Below are 16,122 nucleotides of genomic sequence, written 5' to 3'. Positions count from 1 at the left end.
TGTAATGATAAATAACAATTAATAATAAAGAGTGTGTAATAAGCATGTCATAAAAACAAATTTAATATTTCCAAGATCACTGCTTTTATAACTTATACTCAGGTAAAGGAGAAAATCCCTTGAAATATTTATTTTTAAGAGGGGGTTCATGAGACTTGACATTTTAGTGAAAGGGGTTCACACGTTGTTAAAGTTTGGGAACCACTGCTCTAGTGGCTGGGCCGACAGAGAAAATAAGACCTACTACTGCTACAGCTAGTGGGAGTTCCCTTTTAGTTCACGGGGGCAAGGCCTGTGTTTGTGGAACAGAATGATCTGGGTTCATGACCCTATTCCTCCAGCATTGAGGTGTGTGGTTATTAAATATTTAACCTGTAGCTAAGTCCCTGTTTTAAGGACAGATCCCCAGCTGGCATACCTCCCTTGACTGGATGTGAGCCTACACTGATTTCTACCAGCAGAGGATCTGGCCAGAATTTTGTCTCTCTCTGTAAAATCTCCATACAAATAAAGTCAGATGAGCTTGAAAATTGTTGGGTGAGTGGGGAAAATTTGAAGGCAATTGATCAAGGGATTTCTGAGATCCAGTGCTCTAAAATGAGCCCATGTGGCAAAAATTAAGCCATATCAAAACAGCAAAGTTGCATAAAATTGGTTTTTAAACTGGTTTAATTAAACCAATGTGAACCCCTATGCAGACACGCTCTGGGCTTATGTGTAAATGAAGTTATTTTGGAATAGCTTTAAATTCATAGAGTGCAAGGCCAGAAGGGACTTGTCATGACTTGAAAGAGGGCAGTCAGACCTAGTGGTCAGAGCAAGCGTCAGGCAGAGTCAGGAGGTCAGAGTCCAAGACGGGCCCGAGAGCAAACAGTGTCAGGTGTCAGGAGGCAGACCTGGTCAGGTTACCAGGAGATTGGGATCAGGCACCAGGTTACAGACAGCCATCGAGTAGCAAAGTCAAGGACAAGACAGGGTCAGAAACCGGAATCTAGGGTCTATCGCAGGCATGGTCTGGAGCAGAGACAGACAGGCAGTCTGTGTGGTTGCTCAGACAGCTTCCCTTCATGGCTTCCTAGTTTAAGTACTGGTTATCAGCCAGCGAGGGAGTTGTGAGGGGCCCCCACTGCCATCCTGCTGGGCGGTATATACCGCTGAGCACAGCCTCACACGGTCCTCACATGGGAGCCCTGCCTAAGTCTCCTGTGATGACACAGAGGTGTCAGTGGCCCAGAACCCCCTGGGCCCAGATTCCAACCCTTTACCATGATGCCGGCACAGGCATGTCTGGGTGAGCCTTGTGGATTTCTTCTATCGCATCAGGGCTGTAGACATGGGAGGCAGGCTCCCAAATGCATTCTTCGGGGCCATAGCCATTCCAGATAATACAGGTGTCCATTGGGAGTTGAGGAAGGCATGTACTTCACATTCCCCATGACCCTGGATTTTAACTGGTGAAGGCAGTGGTGTGGTTCAAGCTCAATGTAGGGCTTCAGAAGGGAACATGGAAAACTGGGTGTATTTTGAGAGACTGAGGAAGCTGGAGTTTGAAGGTAACGGGGTTTAATTTGCTGGCATGTTGGGAAGGGTCCAAGGAGCTGGTGGTCCAATTTGCAAGTGGGTTGTCTGGTCTGGAGGTGTATGGTGGCAAGCCACACCTTCTGGCCTCCCGTAAATACTGGAGCTTCTTGTCACTGATGGTCTGCATGCCTCTTGTAGGCCGCCTTAGCCACTTCTAGGTGGTTCTTGAGCTCTTCCTGAATGAGATGGATCTGTTGGACCCAGTTGGTGGTGACTGGGGTTGGGGAGGCTGCTGGTAACGCTGGATTGGAACCTGTAATTAGCGAAGAAGGGGCTCCAACCTGTGGAGGCATGTCAGCATTGTTGTAAGAACACTCTGCATAAGGCAGGAGCATAGACCAGTTATCTTGATGATAATTTACAAAGCACCTCAAGTAATCCTCCAGTATTTAGTTCACCTGTTCAGTTTTTCCTTCTATTTGGGGGTGGTATGCAGTGGAGGTGGATATGCGGATGTCCAATAGCCTGAACGATTCACACCAGAAGCAAGTGGGGAACTGTGGGCATTGATCGGAAACTATGTGGCTCCGAGTCCGTGGAGTAGGAATTGGGCCATAGCCTCAGCAGAGGGCAGCTGGTTGCAGGAGATGAAATGGGCCATTTTGGTCAGGTGGTCCTCACCCGTTAAGACTATGGTGTGCCATCTGACAGTGGGAACTCCACAGTAAAACCTGGGCTGATGGCGGACCAAAGACTAGCTGGAGTCTCCAGGGGTACTAAGGCACCAAGGGCTCTGGTTCAGGGTATCTTGGTACGTGCACAGCATTCACAGGAGTCCACGTTTGCTTAGACCTCAATCCACGTGCAGGGCTACCAGAAAAAATGGGCAACCATGCGGAATGAGCTGCCATTGGAGTGTCATGGCACAGCCATTACAGCTTCAGTCAGGGGTGTTTTGGGGGCACATATATGTGCTTGTCAAAGTACGTTATCTCATCCCGCATGGTGCACCTTAGCCACAGTGGCATGGGCTGTGTCCCTTGGGCAAGCAGGTCTTCTTTCACGAAGGACTGGATGAGGGAGAGCAGGTCTTGCTGAATTGTGGCATTACCAAAGTTACCGGGCTTGAGGAGGTAGGGAGGCTCAGAAGTCAGTTCTTCACTTCCCCGGTAGAATTCCCCCTTCTGTGACAGAGCATCGGCTTTCTCATTTTGCTTTCCTGGCAGTAGGTGATTGTAAATTCAAACCAAGAAAAGAACAAGGCCCAACTTAACTGCCTCTGGTTCAATGTTCAGGCGTTGGGAAGGTGCTCGAGGTTCTTATGGTCGGTGAAGACCTGTACTGGGTGCTGAGCTCCCTACAGGTGGTGATGCCATTCTTCAAATAGTTTTTATGGTAAGCAGCTGTTTGTCCATACTTCATTTCAGCAGGGGTAAATTTTCAGGAATAGATTGCACAACTGTGCAGAACTGACGGGAGTCTGAGTTGCTGTGTGGGAGGGATAGCTCAATGGTTTGAGCATTGGCCTGCTAAACCCAGGGTTGTAAGTTCAATCCTTCAGGGAGCCATTTAGGGAACTGGGGTAAAAATCTGGGGATTGGTCCTGCTTTGAGCAGGGAGTTGGACTAGATGACCTCCTGAGGTCTCTTCCAACCCTAATATTCTAAGATTCACCCCATGCACCACGTTGGATCCATGTTTTCACTACCGATGGATGAATTGGGTCAGGGTGTGTTGGGATTGGGACCATGGTGAAGGCAGCCTTTAGCTGGTCAAAAGCGAGCTGGGCTTTGGGCGACCAAGCAAATCACACAGCTTTGCGGAGGAGGGAAGTTAAGTGAGAAGAGACGTTAGTGATGAATCTCCTATAAAAATTTGCAAAGCCCAGGAAGCGCTGAAGTTCCCAGAGAGTTTGGGGTGCTCTCCAGTTGCAAATGGCTTCCACCTTCTGCGGATCCATCCTAATTCCCTCTGGAAAGATGATGCATTGCAAAAATCAATTGGTGGTTTGGTTGAAGGTGCACTTTTCCAGTTTGGCATACAAACCATACTTCCATAGTCTCCCCAGGACATGGTGGCAGTTCTGCTCCAGGTTCTCAGGAAATACCAGTTTATGGACGAGGTAGGTAATCACATACTGGTCTAGGAGATCCCCGAACACATCATTCACAAAATGCTGAAATGTTGTAGGAGCACTGGTTAAGCCAAATGGTATCACCAAGTATTCAAAGTGCCCATATTGGGTACAAAAAGTGGTCTTCCATTCGGCTCCAGGTCTTATGTGCTCTAGATTGTATGCCCCCTCCTCCAAGGTCTAGTTTTGTGAAGATCCTGGTGGTCCTCAGGCAGTCCAGCAATTCCAGAATAAGGGGTAAGGGGTACTGGTTATGAATAGTCACTTGGTTCAGTGCACAATAGTTTACGGAGAGGTGTAGTGACCCATCCTTCTTCACAAAGAGGGCTGATGCCCCCACTGGAGAGGTGGATCGCCAAATGAAGCCATTGGTGAGGTTTTCCTGGATATACACACATAGCAACTCCAGCTCTGGATCAGACATGGAGTATATCTGCCAGTAGGGCACCTTTACCCTGGCATGTAGGTCTATCAGGCAGTCAAAGTCTCTGTGTGGGGGTAGTGAGTCTGCATTTTTCTTTTCGAACACATCCAGGTAGTTGCAGTACTTGTCAGGGAGGCTGAGGTTCTGGCCTGTTGCCACTCACATCTGGGTAGACCCCACCATCCAGTGTTCTGCTTCTGAGAGTCTCCTCCCATCCTGAGGCCTAGGTACGGGTCATTTTGGGGTTGGTTGCATAATTGGAGACATGCTTTCTGACTATATTCGAAGGAGAAGCTAATGTTCCTCCACCACCAGGAGATACATGGGTCATGCTGCTCCAACCAAGGAATGCCAAGTATTATCGGGAAGAATGGGGAGCAGATCACATCAAAGCATATTGTTGCTTGGTGCCTTTCCACTATGGATGGTCTCTTGAATCACTGGTCCCAACAATCAAGGTGACCCATCAATCATCTCCACAAGGTCTGGTGTGGGTTTTGGCCAGACCTAGAGGGTTTTGGCTGCCTCAGCAGCTATAAAGTTGGCAGCAGCCCCGGAGTCTATCATCGCTAGCTATGGGGAGATCTACTGTGCTTGCCCCAAGACCTGCAAGCTCAGTAGCAACTGGAAATACAGAGAGGCACCATGATTCCCAGGTGGGGTTCTACTAGAGGGTGGGGTTGGTTCCGGATCATGGAGTTCACACACACACACTGGGCCTGGGCTGGTCCATTTCCCAAGTTATTCTGAGCTGGGCAGGAGGCAAAGGTGTGTCCTGGTCGTTCCCCACCCTCCCCACAAGTGAAAACAGAGATTCAGCTGTTGTTGACACTCACTCTCCTCCGGGATCAGACGTCGGCGACTTAGGTCAACCTACAAGGGTTCAGGACTCAGTTCTTCAGGCCTCGTTGTGGAGGGAGGGTGCGGGGTGTCGGGCCACATACCTTTCATAGAATCATAGAATATCAGAGTTGGAAGGGATCTCAGGAGGTCATCTAGTCCAACCACCTGCTCAAAGCAGGACCAATCCCCAACTGAATCATCCCATCCAGGGCTTTGTCAAGCCTGACCTTAAAAACCTCTAAGGAAGGAGATTCCACCACCTCCCTAGATAACCCATTCCAGTGCTTCACCACCCTCCTAGTGAAAAAGTTTTTCCTAATATCCAACCTAAACCTCCCCCACTGCAACTTGAGCCCATTACTCCTTGTTCTGTCATCAGGTACCACTGAGAACAGTCTAGATCCATCCTCTTTGGAACCCCCTTTCAGATAGTTGAAAGCAGCTATCAAATCCCCTCTCACTCTTTTCTCTTCTGCAGACTAAATAATCCCAGTTCCCTCAGCCTCTCCTCATAAGTCACGTGCTCCAGCCCCCTAATCATTTTTGTTGCCCTCTGCTGGATTCTTTCCAATTTTTCCACATTTTTCTTGTAGTGTGGGGCCCAAAACTGGACACAGTACTCCAGATGAGGCCTCACCAATGCTGAATAGAGGGGAATGATCATGTCCCTCGATCTGCTGGCAATGCCCCTACTTATACAGCCCAAAATGCCATTAGCCTTCTTGGCAACAAGGGCACACTGTTGACTCATATCTAGCTTCTCATCCACTGTAACCCCTAGGTCATTTTCTGCAGCACTGCTTCCTAGCCATTCGGTCCCTAGTCTGTAACAGTGCATGGAAATCTTCTGTCCTAAGTGCAGGACTCTGCACTTGTCCTTGTTGAACCTCATCAGATTTCTTTTGGCCCAATCCTCTAATTTGTCTAGGTCCCTCTGTATCTTGTCTCTTTCCTCCTCCTGTTCTCACAGCCGAGAGCCAATGCGCAGGGCGAGGTCAATAAAGGCACCTAGGTGCGTCAGTTTTCGACATGGGCTAGTTAGTCTTTGACCCCATCATTGAGTCCACAGTGGAACTAGTAAAGTTGGGCTGCCTCCTTCCATTCAACATCAGCCATGAGCCGTCGGAAATGGGAGGTGTAGGCGGTGGCCGGCTCTTGCCCCTGGCAAAGCTTGAGGGCAGACTGTGCTGTGTAGATCAAAGAGGGTCACGAAGGCTTGCAAGAAGGCATCCCAGTCGGAGAGTGCAGGGCTGTTCCGCACCAACAGTGGGGAAACCCAATGGAGCACTTTGCCAGAAAGCAGGCTGAAGACTAGCCTCACCTTAGTCTGGTCTGTGGGTACACTCGGGGGCAGATCAGGAAAAGCTGCCTGCATTGGTCTAGAAAATCCCAGAATTTCCGAAGATCCCCATCAAACCGTTCGCGCAGTGGCGCCGTGGGGCCTGGTTCAGGTGGTGGGTGGTTTGTTTGGGCAAAGAGTGTCACTGCTTCTCCCTGTGAGTGCGCTAGCTGCTCACCTAGGGTCTGTGCATTGAGGGCACGCTGCACAGCGTGGGTCTGTAGTGCGAGGTCCTCCGCCTGCAGAGAGGTGCCTTGATCCTGCAGGTCCCAGGCCATCGAGCGGCTGATTGGAGGGTGGCCAGCCCCTCTCATCATCTGTGGAGGGGTTGGATGGATGTTGGGGAGAAGCAAAAATGGTCTGAGCATACTGTCATGACAGGGATGAGGGCAGTCAGGCCTAGTGGACAGAGCAGTAGTCAGGCCAAGTCAGCTACTGGAAGGTCAGAGTCTGAGACGGGCCACAGAGCAAACCGAGAGTCAGGTGGCAGGAGGCAGACGGGGCCAGGTTACCAGGAGATCAGGGTCAGGCATCAGCCACCCAGTAGCAAAGTTCAGGACAAACCAGAGTCAGAAGCTGCAGTCTCGGGACTATCGCAGGCAGGGTCTGGAGCAGAGACGGGGGATTTGAGGAGATTTGGGGGGTATGAGGGGAGGGGAGGGGGGACAAGGGGGGATTTGAGGAGATTTGGGGGTATGAGGGGAGGGGAGGGGGGACAAGGGGGGATTTGAGGAGATTTGGGGGTATGAGGGGAGGGGCAGGGGAACAAGTGGGGATTTGAGGAGATTTGGGGGTCTGAGAAGAGGGGCAGGGGAACAAAGGGGGGTGTGAGGAGATTTCAGGGGATATGAGGGGAGGGGCAGGGGAACAAGGGGGATTTGAGGAGATTTGTGGGGATGCGAGGGGAGGGGCAGCGGAACAAGGAGGGATTTGAGGAGAGTTGTGACGGGATTGGGGGGGGTCAGGGAGGGGTGGCTGAGAGCTTTCTGAACTGAGGAGGAATTATTTTATTGATAGAATTTATGTATTTAGAGCTGGGAAGAAATGGACATTTCAGAGACAGTAGAAGCATAGAGTTGATGGCTTTGGTGGTGATAGGATTCAAGTACATTAATCAAATATTCAAATCAGTTAATTACATAATTTGCGTGGCATCTCCAGATGTGCTGACAGGCTTACTGGGTGCGTGCCAGGCAGTGCTGCAGGGCTGGGAGTCAGGAGCTCTGGGCTCCGGCAGAGGGTGTGAACTAGTTGGGAGAGAAGTGGCTACAGAGAGAATAGTCCAGCACATAGATTTGGCATATTCATTCTAAAAGGCAGTGTGTCTGAGGGCCTGTCTACACGGGCCACAGTCCTGATTACAGGGGTGCAAGTTGCAGAGGGCACTGAAATGTTGCACTGCGCCCTATGCTGGTGCGAGCTAAAAGGTACCTAGTCCGCATTAACGTCGTCTGTTTTGGAACAGGATTACATCAGCGCAAGCTGGGCACTTCTTAGTTTGCACCAGCAGGGTCTACGTGGGGCAGTTAGAACGCAACATTTTGATGTGCTCTGCAGTTGACATCCCCGTAGTCTGCCCTGCAGCGCCGTGTAGACAGGCCCCGAGTCGGGGAGGCTGCTGTATTAGAGACCTAGGTTCTGTTCCCAACTCTGCTTGAAGTGACCTTGTGCAAACTCAGTAATCATAGCTGTAAAATTAGGGGAACGATTGTTATCTCCCCTCGGGTTAAGGTCAGGGGCTATGCCCCCCCCCCCCGCACTTTAAAAAGCCCTTTTAATAGCCCTCCCACTTTTTACCAGTTTGAGAATTAGTTTGAAATCAAAACCTTGTTGCAACCATTCTTGACTGTGTAAGGACAAGGATGCAGGGAGGGGGCAGGGTTTTGGGGGGAAGAGGCGGTTTGGGGGCAGGGCTGGGGGAAGGGGAAACCCCCTCCACTGTTAGGAAGCTTCCGCCATCTCTGATTAAGGTTGTGAGCCCTTGGCAATAAGAGCTCTGAAGGACACAGAAATATTAACTTGACCTCCTAGCCTTCCGGCTCTTAGCCCGTGACCCCTCCCCTTAGGCTACAGGCTCCTCTGTAAAGTAGCTTCTCTTTCTGTGAGCTCTGCAGTGGTTCAGTCCTCCCCTCCTGGAGGCATAGCTAAGAGCAGGTTTTCTCAAACGGGGTCGAGACCCCTCAGGGGGTCATGAGGTTATTACATGGTGGGTCGTGAGCTGTCAGCCTCCAGCCCAAACCCCGCTTTGCCTCCAACATTTATAATGGTGTTAAATATATTAAAAAGTGATTTGAATGTATAAGGGGGATTGCACTCAGAGGCTTGCTGTATGAAAGGGGTCACCAGTACAAAAGTTTGAGAGCCACTGGCTAAGAGCTTTGTAGCAACTGGTTTTGGCGGCTTGTTCGTTGTGCTGCATTTCTGTTGTGCCTGTTCTGAGAAAGGTGATGTTTGACAAACAGGGAATTCCGGGGGAGCTCTATCTCTTGGGAACCCTTGGACCAAATGACTCCAAATTTGTCACAGATTCTACCCTCGCCCCTGAGCCGCCGTTAGGGTTGGCACCCGTTCAGGTTTTACCTGGACAGTCTGGTTTTTGGCTTCTGTGTCCAAGTGCCATATTAGGGTTGTCAGGTGCCTGGTTTTCAGCTGAAAGTCTGGTCGAGAAAAAGGGACCTGGCAGTGTCTGGTCAGATATACTGACTGGAGGGATAGGGGGAAGGATAGCTCAGTGGCCTGCTAAACCCAGGGTTGAGAGTTCCCTCCTTGAGGGGGCCATTTGGGGAACTGGCGTAAAAATCTGGGGATTGGTCCTGCTTTGAACAGGGGGTTGGATTAGATGACCTCCTGAGGTCCCTTCCAACCCTGATATTCTATAATTAACCTGTGCCAACTCCTGCTCAGCTGGGGCTGCCTCCTACCTGCAGGCAAGCTCCCTGTCAGGCTGCAGCAGCTCCTGTCCTAGCCTCGAAGCAGAGGGAGCCTAGCTGGCGTGAGAGGTGGCCATGATCCAGCAAGCGACAGGGGAGAGGGAGAGAATGGGCCTTGGGGAATGAGGCAGAGAAGGGGGTGGGGCCACGAGGGATGAGGTGGAGCAAGGGTGGGGCCTTGTGGGGAATGGGTGGGGCAGAGGCAGGACCTCAGGAGTCCAGTTACCAGCAATTAGACAGGTGGCAACCCTAGCTGGCATGCCAGTTTTCAAGCTGATCTCGCTGTTCGTCTGGATTTCAGAGTGGTTTGAGAATTAGTTTGAAATCAAAACCTTGTTGCAACCATTCTTGACTGTGTCCCCCCACCATGGTCGCGTCAGAGCGCCTTTTCTCACCACGACTTCAAGGCTACTTAGCCTGGAATCTCCACCTTTGCTTTAAACCACTGTGGAAGGTGGAAGGTTTGGGTCCGTGCAGCTCTGACTAGGGGAATGGGGTCGTATGAAGCGAGATGAGGGCAGGGGCTGGGTTGGGCGGTCCTGCAGACCTGGAGAAGGTGAGTGGGGATTGGAGACAGCACAGAGAAGCGGGTGGGCACCGTCCCAGCTCAAGGCAGGGAGAGATGGTTTTAAGTGAGAGTGAGCAGGCAGCTGTAGACAACTGAGGTGCAGAATAAACAAAGGCAGAATGGATGGTTCCCCCATCACCCTCCCACCACCACCACCAGTTCTGCCACATCTCACCCAGGTCAGGATTGTTTCCAGCAGCTGTTGGATCCTCCTGGCAGCCATCACTCACAGTTTCCCACAACACCTGGGAGTAGTCCCCTCCCCTTGAGAGCTCGTATGGGGTGTGGATGCAGAGTAGGTCCCCTCCTCTCTCTCCACTGGGGAGGGGTGGGATTCAGCTCCTGATTTTTCCATCTCCCCAGCAGCTCTCTGGGCTGATCCCCACCTTGGCAGATCTCCCTTCCCCCTCAGTGCAGGGACTGACTTGTGTCTGGGTTCTCCAGCAGGTGACGGGGCACCAAGTGACAATGAGGAGGAGACTCCCCCACAGGAAGGCTCTGAGAAGGCGGAGTCACCCGAGGCCTTGCCAGGAAAAACCGAGGGCCCTGATCAGGGTAAAGCCAGCGGGAGCCAGTGCCGGTCAGAAGGGCAGCCACCGCAGCAGAAGAGCCCCGCGCTGGGGAAGCAAGAGGGCAAAGCCACTCGCCGCACTGGCCTCAAGAAGGGGAAAGAGCCCCCACTGTCGCAGCAGCAGCGGGGGGCAGGCGTCTGCACCGAATGCGGGAAGGACTACGGCTGCGGGCGGGCAGCACAGCGGGTGCAGACGCCGGAGAAGCCGCACCAGTGCGGGGAGTGTGGGCGCTGCTTCCGCCAGCGCTCCATCCTGGCCAAGCACCAGAAGATCCACACAGGGGAGAAGCCCTACCGCTGTGACGACTGTGGCAAGTGCTTTAGCCGCGGCTCCAACCTGACACAGCACCAGCGTATCCACACCGGCGAGCGCCCCTTCCACTGCGGTGACTGCGGCAAGAGCTTCATCCAGAAGTCGGACCTGGAGCGGCACCAGCGTGTCCACACCGGCGAGCGCCCCTACCAGTGCGGCCAGTGTGGCAAGTGCTTCAGTGTCAGTTCCCACCTGGACCGGCACCGGCGCACCCACCTGGGGGAACAGCGCCGCCACCATGCCTGCGGAGGAAGCAAGGGCTGCAGCAGCGGCCCGTCAGCCCGGCACCGGGCCTGCCAGGCTGAGGAGGAAGAGGAGGAGGAGGCAGTGGCTGCCCACCAGTGTCCCGAGTGCGGGAAGTGCTTTGCCCAGCGGGCCTCACTCTCCAAGCACCGCAAGACCCATAGCGGCGAGCGGCCCTACCAGTGTGGTGACTGTGGCAAGCGCTTCAGCCGCAGCTCCAACCTGACCCAGCACCAGCGCATCCACACCGGCGAGCGCCCCTTCCAGTGTGGCGACTGCGGCAAGCGCTTCATCCAGCGCTCCGACCTGGAGCGGCACCAGCGCGTCCACACCGGCGAGCGGCCCTACACCTGCCCCGACTGCGGCAAGAGTTTCAGTGTCAGCTCCCACCTGGACCGGCACCAGAAGATCCATGCTGCTGAGCAGGCCTCCTACCGCTGCCCTGAGCACCTCAAGGGCTTCCTGGCCGCCCACCAGCATGGCAAACTCTTCAAGTGCTCCGACTGTGGACGCTGCTTCAGCCAGAGCGCGGCACTGATCAAACACCAGCGGGTGCATGCCAGCGAGAGGCCCCACCAGTGCACGGACTGTGGGAAGAGCTATGTGGCCTGCGGCGCTGGCCCCAAGGCCCAGGCAGCAGCTGGAGGGAAGCCCCACAAATGCTCCGACTGCGGGAAGAGCCTGGGTGGCATCTCACCCCCTGTGCTGCACCCCAGACTGCGCGCCCAGCAGTGCATGGACTGCGGGAAGAGCCTGGCAGCGGGGAAGCCCCCGCCACCACCGGCGGAGAAGCCATTCAAGTGCACAGACTGCGGGAAGGGCTTCGGGCAGCGCTCGGCCCTGGTGAAACACCAGCGGATCCACACGGGTGAGAAGCCCTACGCCTGCCCTGACTGTGGAAAGGGCTTCATCCAGAAGTCGGACCTGACCATCCACCGTCGCATGCACACCGGGGAGAAGCCCTACCGCTGCCCTGAGTGCGGGAAGTGCTTCAGCGTCAGCTCCAACCTCATCACCCACCAGCGCACCCACCTGGGCGAGAAGCCCTACCAGTGCTCTGAGTGCGGCAAGAGCTTCATCCAGCGCTCGGAGCTCACCATCCACCAGCGCGTGCACACTGGCGAGAAACCCTACAAGTGCCCCGAGTGCGGGAAGTGCTTCAGCCGTAGCTCCCACCTCAACCGGCACCAGCGCACCCACGCCGGCGACAAGCCCTCACTGCTCTCCACCACCAAGAACTCCACCGCTGCCACCAGCAGCCCCCTGCAGGCCTCCTCTGCCTTCTCCTCTGCCTCCTTCTCCTCCCCGCTGGGCACCTCCTCTGCCCCCCTCCCCGCTCTACCCTCTTTCCCTTCCTCCCCCTCCCCCATCTCCATCCCCGCCCTCTCCAGCAACCCGCTGGATCTGCCCTGGGCCCTGTCCTTCCCATCCCGTGGCTTCCCCCACCCTTCCTTCCCCTCGCCTGCTCCGTCCGGGGCCCCAGCCTCATCACTGATAAACTAACCGCCCCCCGCAGCCTCTCTGTTCCCCCTCGCTCCCCCTAATTCTTGCCTGCATCCCTCCTTACTCCCCATGAATCTTGCCTCTTCCCCTCCAATCTCCCACCTGGCACCACATAATCTCAACTCTCCCCCTCCTGGTACCCCATGAATCTCGCATTTCTCTCCAACACTCCCATTGTCCCCACTCATCCCCCCACCCCCCATCCCTACCAGCACTGCCAAGTCTCTTGCAGTTTCATGGTGAGTCTCGTGATATTTGACGTTTTCCCTAAAGCCTCAGTTCCTGGAGTCAGGGGATTTTCATGAGACTCTCAGCTTTGAAAGTTTCTCGTCCTCCTGGTTGTAGAGAAAGGCAGGAAAACATGATCCCTGGTGACTCAGACACCAGAAGGCAAATAATCCCAATGCTGAATTTAGTATTTTTAAGCCAACTTCCTGATTGTTTTGGGGCCTGCAAAGGCATGGGGTTAGTGATACTGCAATGGGGCTATAGTCTTTCTCCTTTCCCCAGTCCTTCTCTTCCTTCGGCATTCACGCCATCCACCTCCTCTCTCCTTACCATCCTTTTGGCCTTTCCCCCAGGCACTTCTGGTTCCTCCACTTCTCCCTTCCATGTCCCCAGTGCCTGTACCAGTGGCCCCTCCGATTCTGCCGCACGACATCCTCGTTCAGCCCTGCAGGGCTGGACCAGATCCCCTCCCTGGCTCGTCACCAGCTTTGGCCCCTCTCTGGGCAAGGCGGTTGCTGAGCCCTCTCCATCTCTGATGCTCTCCGTCTTCACTCTGTGTGATCCCCACAGGGATCACGGTGCTGTTGTAAAAGGAATCTTAGGAGGCCCAGGCCAGAATGGAAAGGCAGATAGGCCGAGACTGGAAGCATCCTGTGCTGAGAGCAGCAGCAAAGTCCCATGCTCCTCCGGTGAGTGGAATGAACAATTAAATCCCTACCCTGCAGAGTTCAAGTGTCCAGAGACACAACTGCCTAGCAAGCCGAGCCTCTGACTGCGTGGGCTACTGGAGGGCTGGCATCTCCGTACCTGTAGACCAAGCATAGGTTGGTGGGGGAAGGCTAGAGTTAGAGCTGGTCAACATTTGTCACATTTTGATGAAAAATTATGTTGACCTTTTGAATTTTGATGAAAAAGAAAAGACAAGAAATTAATTTTCCAACATTGATTGTGAATCTCCCCCGCCCTTTTTTTTTTTCCTTCTTCTTTTTGAATATCTCTAGAGCATGGCCAACATTGTCTGGACTTTCAAAACTTCTTGGCAAATTTTAGAATTTTGAAAACTGGACCTGACATTTTTATTTTTATTTTTTTGCTTCCCCTCCCCTTCCACCCTGTTTTTCAACTGCCTCTAGTTAGGATCATCAGTGAAAAGCTAGGTAACAGTTATCACTCAAACTAATTTCATTTGGCTTGTCCCGTATTTCTGCTTCCATCTTGGATCAATTACTATCTCTGACTGCTCTTGCGACTCTGTTTTCCAAGTCTGTTTCGATTTTTCTTTTTTTAAATTTTTGTAACCTTGTAAATAGACTGGTGATAGTTTTAGACTCTGTAAATATTTTTTAAAAATCTATTTTCCTGTTACTCGTAGAGGAGAATGCTGTGTTTTAAACACCTGCTGTACTGTAATGAAGAAGGAGGGAGTCTGGGAGGACTGATCCGGACTTAGCCACTCTCCCAGCACACTACTTGATACCCAAAGAGAGATTCCCCTTCAGCCCCAGACCATTTAAGAAATGAAAGAGTCGGTGTGGTAGCAGGTAGCAGCAAATACTTGAGGCTACTTAAATCCATATTTAGGCTGATGTATCCAAACGCCAAGTGTCCAGCATATCCCAAATCACCCTTGCATTTTGCAACTGCTGTCACATATTCCCACATCCCAGCTGGAATTTCATGCACACACACCCACCCGCAAGTGTTTGCCTTCAGCTCCCTCTTTCTGCCACATGTGAGCAGGCAAGGCGCCTCCCTGACTTGCCTTTCGCTGCCCCCTGGCACTGGATCCCAGCAGGGAAGGAATGCATGGGAAAAGCAGAAGGCAGCAGCAGTGGGCCCAGCTGGCAGGGATGGAATATGAGGAGATTCCGTACAAGCCACATGATCCCCTGGCTGCCTCGCAGACAGCAGCCCTGACACTGCAGCATCCATCCTCCCCAGCATTTTCAGCACCCTTCAGACAGCACGGAGACACTCTCGTCACACTCAAGAACACACTCCACCCATCTCCCTGCAGCTTTCCAAGGTTTGTGTAGCCTCATGTCCTGCCCCATCATTGCTGGGGGCACAGCAGTGTCAGAAGATAAGAACATAACAATGGCCATACTGGGTCAGACCAATGGTCCCTCTAGCCCAGTATCCTGTCTTCCAACAGTGGCCAATGCCAGGTGCCCCAGAGGGAATGAACAGAACAGGTAATCATCAAATGATCCATCCCCTGGTTGCCCATTCCCAGCTTCTGGTAAACAGAGGCTAGGGACACCATCCCTGTCCATCCTGGCCAATAGCCATTGATGGACCTATCCTCCATGAATTTATTTAGTTCTTTTTTGAACCCTGTTATAGTCTTGGCCTTCACAACATCCTCTGGCAAAGAGTTCCACAGGTTGACTGTGCGTTGTGTGAAAAAATACTTCCTTTTGTTTGTTTTAAACCTGCTGCCTATTTATTTCATTTGGTGACCCCTAGTTCTTGTGTTATGAGAAGGAGTAAATAACACTTCCTTATTTACTTTCTCTACATCAGTCATGATTTTATAGACCTCTATCATATCCCCCCTTAGTCGTCTCTTTTCCAAGCTGAAAAGTCCCAGTTTTATTAATCTCTCCTTGTATGGCAGCCGTTCCATACCCCTAATCATTTTTCTGAATCTTTTCCATTTCCAATATATCTTTTTTGAGATGAGGCGACCACATCTGCACGCAGTATTCAAGATGTGGGCGTATCATGTATTTATATAGCGGCAATATGATATTTTCTGTCTTATTATCTATCCCTTTTTTAATGATCCCCAAGATTCTGTTCGCCAGAAGCTGCAGTTTATGATGACATGCAAAGTGGTTGCAAGCATGCAGATTAACTTATTAAATCATTAGAGAGCCAAGGTGGGGGAAGTAATATCTTTTATTGGACCAACTTCTGTTGGTCAGAGAGACATGCTTATAAACTACATAGAGCCCGTCTTCAGATCTGAGAAACTTAGACCGGGTCTACACTGCAGAATTACTTGATATCAACTACATCACTCGGGTGTGAATGATCCACACCCCTAAGCGACATAGTTGTACTGGCCAGACAATCACTTTGTTCTCGAATGAACTCACACAGAAAAATGATAAAAGACAACAACTCTATCACCAATGTGTGAACACTTGTCACAAAGTAATCCCCCCATATCTGACCTGCTGAACACCTTCAAAACATGAGCCTGGGAGTTTAAATTCATAACTTTGCTAGACACTTAAAATCATGGTCTTAATAAAGACACTGGATTTATGACTTATTATATTTATGTAACCCACTAACCCCCTTTTTGTTCTGTGACTACAAGGGTGTTAGCTACACTCTGCCTTGAATGGTCCCTTAGAATAAGGGCTTATTACTTATGCTGAACTATCTGTTCGATCTTGTATTTAGCTGTGACACTCTGAGCCCTGGTCTACACCACAGAATTACTTCGGTATAACTACATCGCTCACACCCCAAGTGGTGTTACACTAACCTA

At 52.0% G+C, this 16,122-nt stretch overlaps 1 protein-coding gene across 4 annotated transcripts in view; it reads left to right on the top strand.

The window, feature by feature from the left end:
* The window catches only part of LOC123345037 (zinc finger protein 665-like), a 40,724-nt gene that overhangs the window by 11,179 nt on the left and 13,423 nt on the right, over positions 1-16,122 (top strand). For 2 of the 4 annotated variants that reach the window (XM_044981595.1, XM_044981594.1), the window contains exon 5: positions 10,204-14,825. In XM_044981595.1, coding sequence (XP_044837530.1) covers positions 10,204-12,389 — 2,186 coding nt within the window. In that variant the 3' untranslated portion in view covers positions 12,390-14,825. Of the gene's footprint in view, positions 1-10,203; positions 14,826-16,122 lie in introns of those variants that run through there. The other 2 variants (XM_044981596.1, XR_006572698.1) reach the window with 2 other exon arrangements.

This window comes from Mauremys mutica, chromosome 12 (assembly GCF_020497125.1).
Source record: "Mauremys mutica isolate MM-2020 ecotype Southern chromosome 12, ASM2049712v1, whole genome shotgun sequence".
Taxonomy (NCBI): domain Eukaryota; kingdom Metazoa; phylum Chordata; order Testudines; family Geoemydidae; genus Mauremys; species Mauremys mutica.
Note: the sequence above shows the minus strand (reverse complement) of the source record. Positions and strands in the feature narration are given on the sequence as shown.